This window comes from Somniosus microcephalus, chromosome 8, assembly GCF_052327205.1.
Source record: "Somniosus microcephalus isolate GS21.2 chromosome 8, FLI_Smic_1.0, whole genome shotgun sequence".
Taxonomy (NCBI): Eukaryota; Metazoa; Chordata; class Chondrichthyes; order Squaliformes; family Somniosidae; genus Somniosus; species Somniosus microcephalus.
In genome coordinates, this window is record NC_140994.1 from 198,517,469 (window position 1) to 198,536,497 (window position 19,029).

Here is a 19,029-nt window from a genome sequence, read left to right on the forward strand (position 1 = left end):
AGTCTACCATTAAAGTAAGTTTGCCATATTTAAAATCCCCAAGTAAATGATTCTGATAGTATATGTATAAAATCCACTTTTATTTTGCGATTCATTTACTGAACACTGGAAAGCTTTCTGCATCTTTAAACTAAATAACCTGGTGTGAAGCTACCCAGAACCAGTTGTAATTCACTCCTATACATTGCAGCTTCTGACATAGCGCATGTCATTTATGACTTACAATAGGGATTTTGTTACCATACACCAATTGTGCCAATCTTGTCACAGTATATTAACATTAAGATCAATGCTTTCAATTCTAAACAACCAACGGATTAATCTTACAGGACATTAAGCTTCATACCAGGTGTAAATGTTTCAATATAAAAATGTCTTGTATCAGAAATGCCACAATGTCCGAAAGTGTTCTGCTTCCAAATAGACTATTGAGAGATTTTGATCCAGTTAGGCCCTCATCTAGGTTTGTGCTCCTAATCTAGGGCAGTACTACAGTGCAGTACTACAGGATTGCTGCATTTTCAGAGGTGAAATCCTTGAAGTGTGAAATTAAATGAGGTCCCGCCTGTCCTTTCCGGTGATTTAATGCTTTCTGACATCATAAGGCTGCATGATTATAATATTTATTTAAGCTACAAATAGAAAGCATCAATGTAATGGTTCACGCTTAAACAGCATACTTGCTGTGAATTCCTCATTATTGCACACAAGAAGCAAAACTACACAACCCATTTAATGCTGTCTGTCAGAAATGCTTTAGCCTCCCTTACTCTTGTAATAAAAAGTGTACCGTTAATATTCTCGTTAAATAAACTCAAAATTCAACCAATATGAGCAAAAAGCAAAATACTGCAGATGCTGAAATCTGAAATAAAAACAGAAAAAGCTAGAAACAGCAGGTCAGGCAGGGTCTGTGGAGAAAACAGAGTTAACGTTTCAGGTATGAACCCTTCATCCAGTTCCACGCCTGCAACGTTAACTTATCTGTTCTCTCCACAGATGCTGCCAGCCCTATTGGGCAGGATTTACATTGGGCATTGGAGGCGTGTGGGGGGTTAAAATCCCAAAATCGGGGGCCACAAACCCATCCCACCTGCAACCCGCCTCCATGCCAGTTTCAAAGGAGGCGGGTACCCAACCCCCACTGGGACCCGCCTACCCGAGGCGGGAAGGGGATTAGTGCCAATTAACTGCCTGTTAACAGGTAGTTAACAGGCAGTGTTTAGCCTAATCTCTATTTTCATTGGTGAAATGTGGGATTCCCGACGGCTCCAAACCACGCCAAGTTAGCGAGGCGGGCCGTCGGGATGAAGGACTTGGAGGGGTCGAGATGACCGGTGTTCAGGTGAGCGATGGGTGCATGAGTGCAGAGGTAAGTGTGTTTGGTGTGTTTAAAGTGTTTAAAGAAGTTTTACTTACCTTTACAGCCTTCCTTCCTTCAGGTCTCGGGAGTCCCTCATCTCACCGGCACAGAAAGCAGAATGGCCCCAATCTGTCAAAAATTGCAGCATTCAGCTTTCTGTTCCAGGGAGATCTCTAAATCATCTTGAGAGGAAGGAATTGTCAGTGTTTGACAGCTTCAAGCAGCTGTGAAATGCTGATATTTCATCTGTCAAAAGGCCTTGACAGATGAAATATCAATCTGTGACATCACCTGTTGCTGGGTGGCCCTTAATTGGCTTGCTGAGCCCGCTGGGCAGGCTCAACAAGGTCAATCAAGTCAAAATCGCGTGGGTTGGCTAGAACTCGATGGAGGTGTGACTACAACCCCAAAAGTTGTAGTCCCGCCTCCTACCCGCCTCCTCAATGAAAATCCAGCCCATTGAGTTTTGTCCTGCATTTTCTATTTTTCTTCGAGATTTAAGCATCTTTTCTGTAAGGCAATCCTTACTATATAGCATGGTTTCCACATGACTCCCAAAAGGAGTATTATGAAGAAAATGTATGACTTAATCAGGATGAATTAGAGTTCATTCATTACATTCCTGTGTCTGTGTCCACTATAGGGCCCAGATGGTCTGCCGATTCCAGGATGTTGGCACAAGGTAACTTGTTTATGCTTCCCTAATTCAGCCGGGAACATTCAATCACAAAGTTACTTGTTCTTTAGCTACTTGAAATGAACCGACTGGCTTAATAAACAAATGTTCAAGATTGAGATTTGTCCAGCATTTTCTGTTTTTCTTCAAGACTCAAGCATCTTTGTGCGAGAGAAAACTGAGCAAAAAGCTGACCTAATCCAATGATCTTGAACAATAAAATTGAGAGACTGCGATGCTAAGACAGTATCTGCAGATGCAAACAGGATATTATATAAAATAACGCCTAGGTGAAAGTAGATTTACAGAATTATTATAATAGTTGATCTCTCATGGGAGTGAAGATCAAGTGTTGTCTTCAAGTGAAGCAGGGTTAAAAGAAGAAGAATTGGACCAGGCAGCACAGATTTAATTCAGTTCCTGTTTTAAAGTCCTTATTTTTGTGTTTCCATTATAAATTCCTATGTCCACATTTATAATGTAAACTTGATACAGATCAGCCATGATCTAATTGAATGGCTGAACATGCTCAAGGGGCTGAATGGCCCACTCCTGTTCCTATGTTGCCACACAGTAATTACACCCTCCTGCCAATGGTGGCACGGCAATACCTCTGCTGGGGGAAAACGTACATAAGAACATAAGAAATAGGAGCAGGAATAGGCTATTTGGCCCCTCGAGCCTGTTCCGCCATTCAATAAGATCATGGCTGATCTTGGGCTCAAAGCCACTTCCCTGCCCGCTCCCCATAACCCTTCACTCCTTTATTTTGCAAAAATCTATCTCCACCTTAAATGTATTTAATGACCCAGCCTCCACGGCTCTCTGGGGCAGAGAATTCCACAGATTTACGACTCTCTGAGAGAAGAAATTCCTCCTCATCTCAGTTCTAAAAGGGTGACCCTTTATTCTGAAACTATGCCCCCGAGTTCTAGATTTCCTCACGAGGGGAAAAATCCTCTCTGCGCCTACCCTGTCAAGCCCCCTCAGTATCTTATATGTTTCAATAAGATCACCGCTCATTCTTCTAAATTCCAATGAGTATAGGCCCAACCTGCTCAACCTTTCCTCATAAATCAACCACCTCATCTCTGGAATTAACCTCGTGAACCTTCTCTAAACTGCCTCCAATGCAAGTATATCCTTCCTTAAATAAGGAGACCAAAACTGTACGCAGTACTCAAGGTGCGGTCTCACCAATACCCTGCACAGTTGTAGCAGGACTTCCCTGCTTTCATACTCCAATCCCCTTGCAATAAATGCCAACATTCCATTTGTCTTTTTGATTACTTGCTGTACCTGCATGCTAACCTTTTGTGTTTCATGCACAAGGACCCCCAGGTCCCTCTGGACTGTAGCATTTTGTAATCTCTCTCCATTTAAATAATAATTTGTTTCTTCAGCAGCACCTCCCAAACCCACGACCTAATTCGAGCCTGACAAGTTTACATAGGCAATTTCCATTGTAACAGTGGACATGGGAATTTGTAATAGAAAAAAAGGTGATAGGAAGTGTATGCAGACATAAGATTTTTTATATTTTTAAGATACATTTTTGATACTAACAGACAAGTAGAGTTGTTTGGAACATAGAAGTTACTCTGCAGTAAAGACCGAGGAGCTGGGGAGATGCAAAACTAAGGCTTCACAGCACCACTACAGGTAGGAGGGTATAATTACAGTGTGACAAGGTTTCATAGATAGTTTTTTTTACGTGTTTATGGGATGTGGGCGTCGCTGGCAAGGCCAGCATTTATTGCCCATCCTAGTTGCCCTTGAGAAGGTGGTGGTGAGCCGCCTTCTTGAACCACTGCAGTCCGTGTGGTGAAGGTATTCCCACAGTGCTGTTAGGGAGGGAGTTCCAGGATTTTGACCCAGTGACGATGAAGGATCAGTGGTATACTTCTAAGTCAGGATGGTGAGTGACCTGGATGGGAACTTGGAGGTGGTGGTGTTCCCATGCGCCTGCTGCCCTTGTCCTTCTGGGTGGAAGAGGTCGCGGGTTTGGGAGGTGCTGCTGAAGAAGCCTTGGCGAGTTGCTGCAGTGCATCTTGTAGATGGTACACACTGCAGCCACGGTACGCCGGTGGTGGAGGGAGTGAATGTTTAACATAGAAACATAGAAAAATAGGAGCAGGAGTAGGCCATTCGGCCCTTCGAGCCTGCTCTGCCATTCAATATGATCATGGCTGATCCTCTATCTCAATACCATATACCCACTCTCCCTGGTAGATGGGGAGCCAATCAAGCAGGCTGCTTTGTCCTGGATGATGTCGAGCTTCTTGAGTGTTGTTGGAGCTGCACTTATCCAGGCAAGTGGAGAGTATTCCATCACACTCCTGACTTGTGCCTTGTAGATGGTGGAAAGGCTTTGGAGAGTCAGGAGGTGAGACATTCGCCACAGAATACCCAGCCTCTGACCTGCTCTTGTTGCTACAGTATTTGTGTGGCTGGTCCAGTTAAGTTTCTGGTCAATGGTGACCCCCCAGGATGTTGATGGTGGAGGATTCGGCAATGGTAATGTCAAGGGGTGGTGGTTAGACTCTCGCTTGTTGGAGATAGTCATTGCCTGGCACTTGTGTGATGCGAATGTTACCTGCCACTTATCAGCCCAAGCCTGAACATCGTCCAGGTCTTGTTGTATGTGGGCATGGACTGCTTCATTATCTGAGGAGTTATGAATGATGCTGAATACTGTGCAGTCATCAGTGAACATCCCCATTTCTGACCTTATGTTGGAGGGAAGGTCATTGATGAAGCAGCGGAAGATGGTTGGGTCTAGGACACTGCCCTGAGGAACTCCTGCAGCGATGTCCTGGGGCTGTGATGATTGACCTTCAACCACCACAACCATCTTCCTATGTTCTAGGTATGACTCCAGCCAGTGGAGCATTTCCCCCCCCCCCCCCCCCGAGTCCCATAGACTTCAGTTTTACTAGGGCTCCTTGATGCCACACTCTTTCAAATGCTGCTTTGAAGACAAGGGCAGTCACTCTCGCCCCACCTCTGGAATTCAGCTCCTAGTCCATATTCGGACCAAGGCTGTAATGAGGTCGGGAGATAGTTACCATTATAAATGTGGACAGAGCAATTTAAAATGGAAAAGTTGACACAAAAGTGCAACAAAATGTGACAACAGGAAGTAAGGTTATATAGACAAGAAGTACACACAGACAAAAAAAATATGAGCTTTTAATTTCTAATGTGTACTGAGGAGACTACATTTATCAGGGATGCCTATATTTTATTTTATTTTCTCCTCATCCAATTTTCTTTCCTTACCCCTTCTGTCCTGAAAGTAGAAACCCATCTTGTAGTATCCAGTTGGAGGCTGGTTTGTGCCCAAAAAATGGGCGCCGTGTGGCCGAATTTCCAGGCCAACATTTTATAGTCAGATTGAAACAGTTACTTGGGTGGAAGGAGGAGAATCAGCAGCAGTGGGTTCACAACTAGATAACTGTTGAAACTTGCCTTCCATAATTGATGAGTTTTGGTAGTTTTTGTAGTACATTATGGATGCTGAGCATTCTACCTAGGCCCTGTCTTCCTAACTGAAGAATACATGAATACATATAGGCTGAGAATGTCCTTGAAGCTGGTCCTGCTGTGCTGCTGTAAATGGGGGTTCTCCTGCGCTTCCAGCGGCACAGAGGAAATTCCTGGCTATAGAATTTACTGGTGAAATTACACATCTATCTATAATCCATATATTCAAAATCATATCTGTGTGCACTTACTGTCAACTTTATCTATTACAAATCCCTATGTCCACATTTATAATGCAGACTGCCTGCGTAAATGTGTCATGCTATAATTACACCCATAAGTTTTGATATTTAACCAGAGTGGTGAGAATGTGAAACACCCTACCACACAGAATGGTTACTGCAAATAGCATAGATGCATTTAAGGGGAAGCTAGATAAGTACATGAGGTAGAAAGGAATAGAAGGCTTTGTCGATAGGTTGAGATGAAGTAAGGTGGGAGGAGGCTTGTGTGGAGGATAAACATCGGCATTGGCCTGTTGGGTGAATGGCCTGTTTCTGCGCTGCAAATTCTATGTAACCAGAAATAATAATACATAAAATCAAAGTATTATATAAAAATAAGGACAGAATGTTTGATTTTAAAATAGTAATTTTATGTCTGCATCCCTGAGCCCAAGTACTCCTTGCCCACTAATCCTGTTTCACTTGACGTCTAGACCTGGCCTTGACTTCCCTGTCTACAATACCAAGGGATCTCAACTAATGTTAAGAAACAACTTCAGCTTGATTTTTAATTATTTTTAAACACTTGTGGGAGATAGATTTCATCATACATGCACTATAAGTGAATGTAAGTCACAATATACAGGAAACTCTCGTTTAAACGGCCCCTAAATATCCAGAATGTTCTATTCACCGGCAAAATTCTCACTCTGAAAACAACACCTCAATAACCGGCAATGTTACCGAGTCCGAGTCCGAGTCTCCGGCGGTGGCCGAGTTAGTCAGTGGGGGGTAGTTCTCCAAACTGCCACTACTTGGCTTCTTGGTGCTGTCGGAAGTCGGAACACCTCAATACCCCTGTAACAGGAGTCTGACTCTCCCGTGCTGCCGGTAGTCTCTTCTGATCCGCCATTTTACAGGGGTAGTGTGTGTCTCCCACGCTGCCGGTAGTCATTGTATTGCATTACCCTCAACTGGCAGTACTGTATTTAATCAAGCATCTTCCACCATCCATTTAACACAACATTCTGTACGTGAGTACCCAATTACTGTATACTGCACATTTCTTGATTTTTTTTATTTTTCTTTGTTAAAAATAGCCTCGGTAGATAACCCTCTCCGTCATCCAGAATTTTTGATCAACCGGCAACACGCCGGTCCCGTCGGTGCCGGATACCAAAGAGTTTCCTGTATCCATTAAGATCTTTCAAATGATATATGTCAGGTTGGATTGAAATTCTAGACCTTTAACAAACATTCTATAGTTAGCAGATTTTTTTTTCGTTTGAGCTGACACTTATTCTACAACTGAACTAAAAATGCTCCATTACATCTTTCGGGAAAATATCAGTTCTCACTCAAATTGAAATTGAATCAAAGTTTTAACCATTTATTTCTCTTTTATTCAGCTGGTGACCCATTTATTATTAAATACTCTACAAAGATATGGGGGCAAAAATTCAGTTGGTAGTGCCACCCGTTAGCGCCTTAAGAGAGCGCTAAGTGGGATGCAAAGCAACTAGCGCCCAGGCACGGCGATATCTGCGCCTCTCGCGAAATTGACCGGATATTTTGCGGCGGCACTAAACAATACCGCCATGATCTCCTGCGCCGGCAGATCATGACGGCAGTCGAGTGCGCAGCGCCACGGACCGGAAATTGAGTGGTGCCCCCTGCCTTACCGCCTGCCGCTAGCAACGATAGGTTGAGGGGAGCGTTATGCTGTCAGAAAGGGACTAGGGGAGCACTATTTAAAGGCGACCACTTCCTGCCTTTTTTTGTCGGTGACATTTTTGCACCACGCATTCTGAGAGAGAGAGAGAGAGACTTCTGGAGAGATTCAATGCTGTGAGGAGGAGTTTTGGGTACTGAGCAGCACTTTGCAGGTTCATTTTGATTTGTCCTTCCTTGTATCGATTTAGAAGAGACTATGGGGTCTGCACTCTGAGCTCTTCCCCTGGTTCTCCCCATTGTTCTTTCCAGCAGATTTGATGTACAGGTCTCTCCAGGCTGAGATTCAGACCAAGATTCAAGGCTGCAATGAGCAGGATAAAAACAGAAAATGCAGGAGAAACTCAGCAGGTCAAGCAGCATCTGTGAAGAGAGAAAGAGATTTACCGTTTCAGGTCGATGACCATTCTTCAGAACTCCCCTTTAAGAATTGGATGGTGCCAGTGTGTCTGTGTTCCATTGCTGACTGAAATCACATGAGCTTCGCCAGCGCTGTGAGGTAGCGCCTCGCTCCTCGGCCTTAGCGCCTTAAGAGAAGTGTGTAGCGCCTGATTTAGCGCTCCAATCACCTCCAGGGGCGATAAAAGCCAAGTTTGCTGTCGGAGGCGATAATTAGTGCCAGGCGCTAAACTTTGCGCACCGCCAATAATAGCGCCCCAAATGGGGCGATACTGAATTTTTCCCCCATGATCTTTGAATATTTATCCAACCCCTCTCCAGTTTATTCTTTTTAGTTCTTAAAAGAATAAAGTTTAATTATAATGTAGCAGCTAAACAACTTCCAACTGAATGGCGATCAGGAGCAGGGTCCCTGCCCTATCTCGTGAATACTGGGGCAACTGTATTTGCCCCAACTGCTGAACTGGCTGAGATCAGTTAGTTCAGCACATCCAGGAATCGCGCCTGGGACCTGTCTGTTTGGCTTAGTGAAACAAGTCTGATTCTGGTTTTGATAGCAGTATTATCACACAGCATCAATAGATTTTTCATTTCAAATTTGTAGTTTTTTTAAATTTTGGATGACCATTAAACATGCCGTCTTGCTGAAATTTGCATTTATAACTAAATAATTATTTTGTGCTTTTTTTCAGTGATTACTAACCAACAAGCAAGAAGTGTACATAATATGATATATTTTGTGCTTCAACACTTTGTAAAGAAACTCAGCTGATAATATATTAAGCCTTGTATATCTGACAAGGATGGAGGGGTATTATTCTTGAACTTAGCCTAAAAATTCTGGACGCAAAAATAACCAAATAAGCGTCGGTGATGGAACTAAATTATACTGATGGCTATTTATGCTTCTGCACATTACCTAGGATGTAACCTTGTCAACGACCTGTTTATTCACCCAGCCATAAATTGAAGATTTCGCACATGATCTGACTGGTTTGGTTTGATTTTGAGCTGCATAATATTCCAATGAACTTTAAATTTTTATCCATTTTTACTAAAAGGGGGAGGAAAGCAATGTAACTTAGTTACAAGTTAACAAGAAGTAAACCTCACAATCCCATTTATGAACATGGTTCTTTCCTAGGTGAACATAGCACTAGTGCATGACTGATAACTTCAACAGGATATGTGCATTAGTTACTTTTGGAGATAACCAGGCCTCTACATTAGGCATTGTAATAGTAAGTATCTAGCAATGAAAACAAGTGTTTGATACTTGCAATGACATCATCAAAAAGTCACTAAATAGGGGTCTGCTATGAAACATTCTAAGACATTTTTTAAAAACGAATTAGGGCCGGTTTTAACTGCAGGCGGAGAGAGGGCAGGTGACAGGCAGAGCACACACGCTGCCCGCCCGTTCTTTCTAGCGTGAGGCCCAAGCCATTTTGAGGCCTGGGCCTAATTTACATGCCACCAGCAAGCTGTGTGCACCAAGCTGGCACCCTGCTGCAGCTTGCCAGTTGTGGGAGGGTGGGATATCAGCTGACTCCCATGCGAAGCCAGTCAGCAGTTGGAGCCGGGGAGGGAGAAAACAATCCTGGGGGCCCCTGCAGTGGGCTGGAGTTTTTTTTTGAGGACCACTCCTGCTCCTTCGGGCCCCACCAAAAAAAAAAGACTTCTCCTGGGCAGTTTTTTGAGCAGCCTCCAGCGGTCCCTTTAAGAACCGCTGGTTAGGCCGCTCACGGACTGGTAGAACTGGCTGGAGCGTGCGCGGCACACCATCTGTTAATCTGGAGCTTGAAATTGCAGTCAGGGTCCGATACAGCACCTTTGTTTTAGCTTGAAGTCTTCTAAGGTTGAAGAGCTTCCCATCAGTTCTGAATCTGATGTTGACTCCTATTTCACGACAAGCATAGCAGCAAACAAAATGCTGAAAGGTGATGTTGCAATGACGCATCCTTGCTTGACACCATTTGTAATGGAGAAGTAGATGGAATTGTCCCCATCTTCCATCACTCAAGGTCAAAGTATGCAGGGCAGCCATTCTAATGAACCCTGCCTTATGCCCGTGAAACTTCAACAACATATTCATGTCACATTAAGAAACCGAATCACTTTCACCTAGGCTGCCTGTGACAACTAATGAAGATCAGATGGCAAGACAAGATCCCTGACACCGAAGTTCTTAAAAAGGCTAACATGCCAAGCATAGATGCTCTAATCATAAAGGTATGGCTACGCTGGTCAGGTCAGGTAATGCGAATGTCTGATGAACGAATCCCAAAGATATTTTATGGTGCATTGATAACTGGGACACGATTTGTGGTGGTCAGCAAAAGAGATACAAAGACTGCTCTAAAGTGACTCAGAAACCGTTCAGAATAGACGTCCATAAGTGGGAACAACTTGCTCAAAATAAGAAAGCATGGTGGAAAAACCACCCTTAAAGGCACCTCCTACTATGAGACCTGTTGAATTGCTGATGCTGAATGTAAATGGCAGCTGAGGAAGTCTCACTTGAAAAATAAAGATTCCCAATCTGAAGTATCCGTGATCCACTGCTCAATCCGCGGACACTCATTCTGAGCAAAAATATGTCTCATTTGTCACCAAAGAATTCACTGCAAAAATACAATATTCTGGCTGTCGTCTTCGATATCAAAGGACAAACAGCGAGTGGTAATTACCAATGGGTATTATATAATCTCACAAAATATGGGTAATTTTCTTTGTACATGCTGGTGGCAGGGAACTTTTCAGCCACTGCCCACAATGGTGTGAGAAACCCCCTGTCATCAGCAAATACTCAGAAAATGACCCCCAAGGTGCCAGCTATCTAGAACACTGCTTCGGGCCTTGTTATCTGTACAATTAAAAGGCATTTTTACAAACTATATGACTGTTGCTTCAACAATTTGCAGGATGTTATAGTGCACAATCGCAACAGATTTACATTAGCGACACATATATACAAACATGTCAGTATTGACATGCTGTACAGCCTGTGTTTTTGTTACATTAGTTTCTTAACTTCTTAACTTTCTACATTGAAAATAGAAAATATTCTTCATTGTTTATCTTAGCATTTTATACATTTGAAAGTTTTAAAAAATGCAAGGTATTACTTTTTGAATTTGATTACTGTTAGGCTTAAATTATAACGTCTATAAAATAGCTAAAATAAAACTGAGCTTTTTTCCTCTATGCTGTCCCTATGAATTGCATCTACAAATAATTAACTCGTGCCCATAGAAATTGATTTTTGTGAAAAAGTTACAACACAATAGCAGTTTGTCTTCGTTTTCATTACCTTGAACAGGTGTTTGGTAATTAGTAATTATTAGGCTGTGATTTTTCATTGTTAATCATTAGATAATCCATTCATACAACCACTTTGTTTTTAAACTTTGATGGTAAATACATCTTTGATTTTAGTATTCATGGTGCAGCTTTCCATCATGAGCTTTTGAAACACAAAGATATTACAGTAGTATATGATCTCACTGCAAAGAGGCCTTGTTAAATGCAGCACTTTCTGCAGTAAACTGTACTGTTCAATAATATTAAGCTAAAGGCGCAAATTAGTCCAATCAGGAATATTACCTCTGACACTCTATACTGAAGTCCACTGATCTATTAAAACTTTTTGTAAAGTTTCAAGTTTCTGTATTACATTTTGTTTACTCAGTCTTACAGTTTTGAGGAGCATTACAAAGCACATGATAATGAGTATTACTGTTCATTGCAGTTTGTTGGCATGAACATGTTTTTTGTTAATGAATTAACAATAGATTTTGTGCACATTTCATCAGTATGTTAATATATTTAGTCCTGTACTAAGTAACTGAGACAATCTTTTAATTTGTTTCAGTTTTTCCCAAAACAATACTTGGTGTTAATATTGATTGTTAAACACAGAAGGGCCAAGAATCTGCAGCTGTTCTGGCGCACGCTCATTGTAACTTGGGTGGGAGTGCAGCAAATTAGGTCAGCTCTGGGGTATGCCGGGTCCCAGCCTTGCCCTGGTCTTTCTATCGAGCCTTGGGGGTACGGAGCCTCCACCTGCCCAAACAAGGCCATTGATGTGCCAGAGGTGGAGGCTTCCAACGGCAGGAGTTCCCATGTCCCAGACTAACAGAGGCCTAAAGGATCGTTGGTGAGACCGGGTATACCATGACATCAAACAGCACATGTAGGGACTTCTTGAGTATCCGGAATACCAAGGAGTTTTTTTTGTTACATTTCAGTCCTCTTACAAACTTTAGCTTCTCCTCCCACCACCCCCCGACCCCCACCCCATCCATCCTCAACCAACAAATCTACACTGGATTTCCAGACTTCTACAGAAAATCCCTGGAAAATCTGTTGGGGTAAGTAGCATCCCAGCAATTTTTCCAGGATACAGGCCCTGCAGATTTTTGACACCAAAATTGAGAAACTGAAAATTTGAACAAATTTCATTTGCTTTCAACACATGGTTATTAGTAGTATGGAAACCACAATTATTTCATGTATAACATTTTTCTTCAGAAACAAAAAAATATAAAAAAGGCTTTCAAAATTATATTTGTGTGCATCTTTCAGAAACTATCATACTGGCATACTTGCAATGAAAGTGGGATAACATTTTGTACCTAGATTTAGCTTTAATTCTGTAATGAATAATCTAAAACATGATAAACTGCATATGAATGTTGATGCATTTCCAAAATATATTCCTTTACAGATTTTTCTGTGCAATTTCCTACAGCTTGACATGATTTATTTAGTTAAAAATTGTACACTAAAAGTGTGGTGTCTAAAGCCAGTTATTAAATTTTAATACCTCAACAGTTTACTTATTACTGCAGTAATGTTTCAATTTCTCAGTACCTATTTATACCTCAAAGATGCGCCAATGTTTAGTACATTACACCTTCCTTCACAAGTCTGTTTTTAAGTGCTGTCTTTGTTCAATCTCTGCACGTTTATGCTTGTGCTGAGCAATTTCCTACACTGAGAAATCATTGCATCTGAGTGAAATCTGCTGAGAGCACTTCCTATAGGCTACCGCCAATCCTTCAACCCTGGCTCGGCCACAGAGTGCCGCTCACGTCAAGGTAAATACACCTTTGCAAACTTCACTCGATTGTTCCTTCTTCCCCATTATCACACCCACAAATTCTGCAGCTCAGTACTCTTTTATTGGACAAGGAACGACATTTTCAGCATTTTTTTTGTTACTATTCGCCCAACGGCACTGCACAGAAAATCAAGTGATGTGCCCCAACTCGTGTAACTAGAGAGCCTGGGTACAAACACCCTGGTGTGACCGGGAGAGCCCGGGTACAAACACCCTGGTGTGATTGAAGAGCCCGGGTTCAAACACCCTGGTGTGATTGGAGAGCCCGGGTACAAACACCCTGGTGTGATTGAAGAGCCCGGGTACAAACACCCTGGTGTGATTGGAGAGCCCGGGTACAAACACTCTGGTGTGATTGGAGAGCCCGGGTACAAACACCCTGGTGTGATTGAAGAGCCCGGGTACAAACACTCTGGTGTTATTGGAGAGCCCGGGTACAAACACTCTGGTGTGATTGGAGAGCCCGGGTACAAACACCCTGGTGTGATTGAAGAGCCCGGGTACAAACACCCTGGTGTGATTGAAGAGCCCGGGTTCAAACACCCTGGTGTGATTGAAGAGCCCGGGTACAAACACCCTGGTGTGATTGAAGAGCCCGGGTACAAACACTCTGGTGTGATTGGAGAGCCCGGGTACAAACACCCAGGTGTGATTGGACAGCCCGGGTACAAACACCCTGGTGTGATTGGAGAGCCCGGGTACAAACACCCTGGTGTGATTGGACAGCCCGGGTACAAACACTAGGTGTGATTGGAGAGCCCGGGTACAAACACTCTGGTGTGATTGGAGAGCCCGGGTACAAACACCCTGGTGTGATTGGAGAGCCCGGGTACAAACATTCTGGTGTGATTGGAGAGCCCGGGTACAAACATTCTGGTGTGATTGGAGAGCCCGGGTACAAACATTCTGGTGTGATTGGAGAGCCCGGGTACAAACACTCTGGTGTGATTGGAGAGCCCGGGTACAAACATTCTGGTGTGATTGGAGAGCCCGGGTACAAACACTCTGGTGTGATTGGAGAGCCCGGGTACAAACATTCTGGTGTGATTGGAGAGCCCGGGTACAAACATTCTCTAGTGTGACTGGAGAGCCCGGGTACAAACACCCTGGTGTGATTGGAGAGCCCGGGTACAAACACTAGGTGTGATTGGAGAGCCCGGGTACAAACACTCTGGTGTGATTGGAGAGCCCGGATACAAACACCCTGGTGTGATTGGAGAGCCCGGGTACAAACACTAGGTGTGATTGGAGAGCCCAGGCACAAACATTCTGGTGTGATTGGAGAGCCCGGGTACAAACATTCTGGTGTGACTGGAGAGCCCGGGTACAAACGCCCTGGTGTGATTGGAGAGCCCAGGTACAAACACTCTGGTGTGATTGGAGAGCCCGAGTACAAACGCCCTGGTGTGATTGGAGAGCCCGGGTACAAGCAGCGCTAGTCCCTCTTGTTACACTGGGTTCTGCCCAGGAGGTGGTGACTGACTGAGTAACGGGGCAGTCAAGAGCTGGAATTAGTGGTGCGGTTTGCCGAGCCGCACTGAGGCTCAAGCAGCTGTGGGAGTGTCCGAGCAACCGCAGCCTCGGCACAAAGTGCGCGACACGACATGGCTTTCGCACTCTACAACAAAGGGGAAACCTTGGCTCTTCGAAAGAAGTTCATTGCGTAAGTTGTGAGACTGCTGTCGGTGCGATTTAAATCGAATCGGGGATTATTGTGAATTTGCCACAGGGTAACGTTAATTTCGGTTCCTCAGCAGTGTGTCAATATGCGATGCCTTGTGGGAATAACACCGCGGTTCCTGCCGACATGATCTGGAAGCGTTTAAAATAATATCGCTCTGTATAAAAATAGTCCACGTGTTGCCAACTCTGGATGTTCCTGGAGGTTTTAGTTCACGTGTTGCCAACTCTGGATGTTCCTAGAGGTTTTGGTCATGCGCTGTTCTGCCTACGTCTGCAAATGTCTTCTAAAGATTGGGTGTCCTGTAGTTGAGTATCTTCGCTCAGGGTTTCGCGCACCAGCTGTTGTGCGACATGTTCCGAGAACCAGGAGGCGAAGGGAAGGCAGGGGTGGGCAGGAGGGGAAACCGAAGGTTGGGGAGTGATTCACAGGGGGGGCAAACCAGAGGTGCGAGGAACTTTGATTCCAGCACCAACTAATGGTAACTCATTGAAATTGCAGTGATAACTAATAGTTATACCGGTAACACATAGCCAACAGGAATACAATCACTCACTGGTAGTCTGTATGTAACTGGTAGTAATAGATGTAACATCCTGCCTACCTGTAACTAGTAGTGATCCTATAACCAGCTGATATTCGCACTGAAACTGCAGCCAGAATCCCCCTGCACTGCACAAGGCTCCCCTGTCGATGCCACTTTTAACAGGCCCGCTCGCTCTCCCTAGCTTCTTGGACTCCGGTTCCGTGTGACGGTGACAACTCTGAACTGGGAACATCAGTCAGAGCTGATCTGTACTTGGACTTCACACATCAAAACCAGCCGGCACAGACCGACCTGAACCAAACTGACAGATTGCTCAAAGGGCAGTGGGCTCAGTGTTTGGGGCACTTCTCGCTTCATCCTAAACTCAGCTCAGCAGCAACATTTATTATATCCACTCCCTGGGCTCGGACTCAATAAAGGAGAGGTTTCATAGAATGATAGAAATTACTGCACAGGAGGAGGTCATTCAGCCCCTTGTGCCAGTGCTGGTGCTGCCCCCCCCCCCCCCCACCAACTTTCCAGGATATAAATTTACACCATCAATGCTCACTTCCTCTTTCAAAATTTTCTACAATCCCACTGCAAAAAATGCATCTCTGTATACTTTAGATAGAGCAAGTTTAAAGTTCAGTGTGTGTTTGAGCTTGCAAGTCAACAAAATTCCTTTTTAAAATGGCTTTTTGTTTAAATGAGACCTTAAGCAGTGTTTTTTGCCCCCCACAAAACTGCATACAACAACAACTTGTATTTATTTAGCGTAGTAAAACATCCCAAGGTGCTTCACAGGAGCATTATACTGTAAAACAAAATTTGACACCAAGCCACATAAGGAAATATTAGGGCAGACAGTCAAAGAGGCAGGTTTTAAGGAGCGTCTTAAAGGAGGAAAGAGAGGCAGAGAGATTTAGGGAGGGAATTCCAGAGCTTAGGGCCTCAGCAGCTGAAGGCACGGCCACCAATGGTGGAGCGATTGAAATCGGAGATGTTCCAGAGGCAAGAATTAGAGGAGTGCAGATATATCGGGGGATTGTGGTGCTGGAGGAGATTACAGAGATAGGGAGCTGCAAGGCCATGGAGGGATTTGAAAACAAAGATGAGAATTTTAAAATTGAGGCGTTGCTTAACCGGGAGCCAATGTAGGTCAGCGAGCACAAGGGTGATGGGTGAATGGGACTTGGTGCGAGTTAGGACATCAGCAGCAGAGTTTTGGATGGCCTCAAGTTTACATAGGGTAGAATGTGGGAGGCCAGCCAGGAGTGCGTTGGAATAGTCAAGTCTAGAGGTAACAAAGGCATGGATGAGGGTTTCAGCAGCAGATGAGCTGAAGCAGGGACAGAGTCGGGTGATGTTCCGGAGGTGGAAATAGGCGATCTTAGTGATGGCACGGATATGTGGTTGAAAGCTAATTTCCGGGTCAAATATGGCACCAAGTTTGCAAACAGTCTGGTTCTGTCTCAGACAGTTGCCAGGGAGAGGGATGGAGTTGGTGGCTAGGGAACGGAGTTTGTGGTGGGGCCCGAAGACAATGGCTTCAGTCTTCCCAATATTTAGTTGGGGGAAATTTCTGCTCATCCCGGACAAGCAGTCTGACAATTTAGATACAGTGGAGGGGTCGAGAGAGGTGGTAGTGAGATACAGCTGGGTGTCGTCAGCGTACATGTGGAAATTGACGCTGTCTTTTTGGATGATGTAATGTCATGAAGGGGCTCATGTAGATGAGAAATAGAAGGGAGCCAAAGATAGACCTTTGGGGGATACCAGAAGTAACGGTGCGTAAGCGGGAAAGGAAGCCATTGCAGGTGATTCTCTGGCTATGATTAGATAGATAAGACTGGAACTAGGCGAGTGCAGTCCCATCCAGCTGGACGACGGTGGAGAGACGTTGGAGGAGGATGGTGTGGTTAGCCATGCCAAAGGCTGCAGATGGGTTGAGCAGGACGAGGAGGGCTAGTTTACCTTTGTCACAGTCACATAGGATGTCATTTGTGACTTTGATAAGAGCCGTTTCAGAACTGTGGCAGGAGTGGAAACCTGATTGGAGGGATTCAAACATGGAGTTCTGGGAAAGATGGGCACGGATTTGGGAGGCGACAAGACGATCAAGGACTTTGGAGAGGAATGGGAGGTTGGAGATGGGGCGGTAGTTTGCAAGGATGGAGGGGGTCAGGGGTTGTTTTTTTGAGGAGAGGGGTGATGACGGCAGATTCGAAAGAGATGGTGATCTAACCTGAGGAGAGAGAACTGTTAACAATATCAGCTGACATGGGGCCCAGGAAGGGAAGTTGGGTGGTTAGTTTAGTGAGAATAGGGTTGAGGGAGCAGGAAGTCGGTCTCGTGGACAAGATGAGCTCGAGAGGGAATGAGGGGAGATAGGAGAGAACCTTGAGAAACATGCAAGTTCAGGGCTAGGGCAGGGGGAAACATTAGACAAAAAGTTTTGGCCCAGTGGGCTAGGGGAAGGGAGGTAAGTGGCAGAGGCAGCTGATCAGATAGTCTCAATCTTAGTGAGAAAGAAGTCCATGAGCTCCTCGCACCTGTTGTTGGAGGTGTGGGTGGAGGAGACAGGAGAGGGTTTTAAGAAGACGGTTTGCAGTAGAGAAAAGAAGCCGGGGGTTACCTTTGCATTCCAGGATGATCCTGGAGCAGTTTCGGCAGACGAGAGCAGGTGCTTTATGTGGTCCAGCCAGATCTGGTGGTGAATGGCTAAACCAGTTGTCCGCCATTTCCATTCAAGTCTGCGTCCCTTGGACTTAAGGGAGCGGAAATGAGGGCTGTACCAGGGGGAATGGCCAGGGTGAGAGAGAGAGAGAGAGAGTAATGGTTTTAGTGAGGATTAGGGCATCAAAGCTGGAGATGAGAGTGTGGTTAAGCACACAGAATACAGACAATATTATATTCCCACAAGTGGCAATGTTGCATCCTACTTTCTGTGGTTACTGACGTATATCTGAGCTCTAAATAAATGCCCCATTCTCCTCAAAAGTGGGCCTATGGAGGGTCCTGGTGTATTATACAGTTGATGTAAACAGCCAGTACATGGAAACAGCCAACATAATTTAGAAATCATGTACTGTGGACAGTTAAATAGAACCTGAGTTTATTCTTAAAAAAAACCCCAGAAAAAGCTGGAAGTACTCAGCAGGTCAGGCAGCATCTGTGGAGAGTGAAACAAAGTTAACATTTCAGGTCGATGACATTTCATCAGATCTGGAGAAAGTTAGAGATGTAACAGGTTTTAAGCAAGTACAGAAGCAGAGAAAGGGGGGAGGGGAGGAAAGAACAAAAGGGAAGGTTGTGGTAGGGTGGAAGGCAGGAGAGATTAAATGACCAACGGGATAATGGCGCAAGACAAAAGGGGGTGATAATGGGACAAGTAAAGAAACAAAAGATTGGTCTAGAGGAGGTGTAAATGACAGAATCATTACCAACAGCTGCTGGCCGAAAACAATGGGAGTGTTGGTTCTGGTCTGAAATTGTTGAGTCCCGAAGGCTGTAAAGTGCCCAATCAAAAGATGAGATACTGTTCCTCGAGCTTCCGTTGAGCTTCATTCGAACAGTGTAGGAGGCTGAAGACAGAGAGGTCAGATTATGAGTGGGGCAGAGAATTAAAATGACAGGCGACCGGTAGGTCAGGGTCACACTTGCGGATTGAACGGCGGTGTTCCACAAAGCAATCACCCAATCTGCATTTGGTCTCCCCAATGTAGAGGAGACTACATTGTGAACAGCGAATATGGTATACTAAATTAAAAGAAGTACAAGTAAATTGTTGCTTCACCTGGAAGGAGTGCTTGGGT

The 19,029-nt window shown here is 44.4% G+C and overlaps 2 protein-coding genes across 8 annotated transcripts in view; both read left to right on the forward strand.

The window, feature by feature from the left end:
* The window catches only part of LOC147114025 (uncharacterized), a 473,948-nt gene extending 461,234 nt beyond the window's left edge, over positions 1-12,714 (forward strand). Inside the window, exons 16-17 of the mRNA XM_085996182.1 lie at positions 2,007-2,045; positions 8,572-12,714. Of these exons, the coding sequence (XP_085852308.1) occupies positions 2,007-2,045; positions 8,572-8,574 (42 nt within the window). The 3' untranslated portion in view covers positions 8,575-12,714. The remainder of the gene's footprint in view (positions 1-2,006; positions 2,046-8,571) is intronic.
* A 1,640-nt stretch (positions 12,715-14,354) lies between these two features.
* Positions 14,355-19,029, forward strand: part of LOC147114029 (5-phosphohydroxy-L-lysine phospho-lyase-like) — a 71,514-nt gene continuing 66,839 nt past the window's right edge. For 2 of the 7 annotated variants that reach the window (XM_085995550.1, XM_085995553.1), the window contains exon 1: positions 14,357-14,667. In XM_085995550.1, the coding sequence (XP_085851676.1) occupies positions 14,609-14,667 (59 nt within the window). In that variant the 5' untranslated portion in view covers positions 14,357-14,608. Of the gene's footprint in view, positions 14,668-19,029 lie in introns of all 7 variants that reach the window. The other 5 variants (XM_085995547.1, XM_085995551.1, XM_085995552.1 and 2 more) reach the window with 4 other exon arrangements.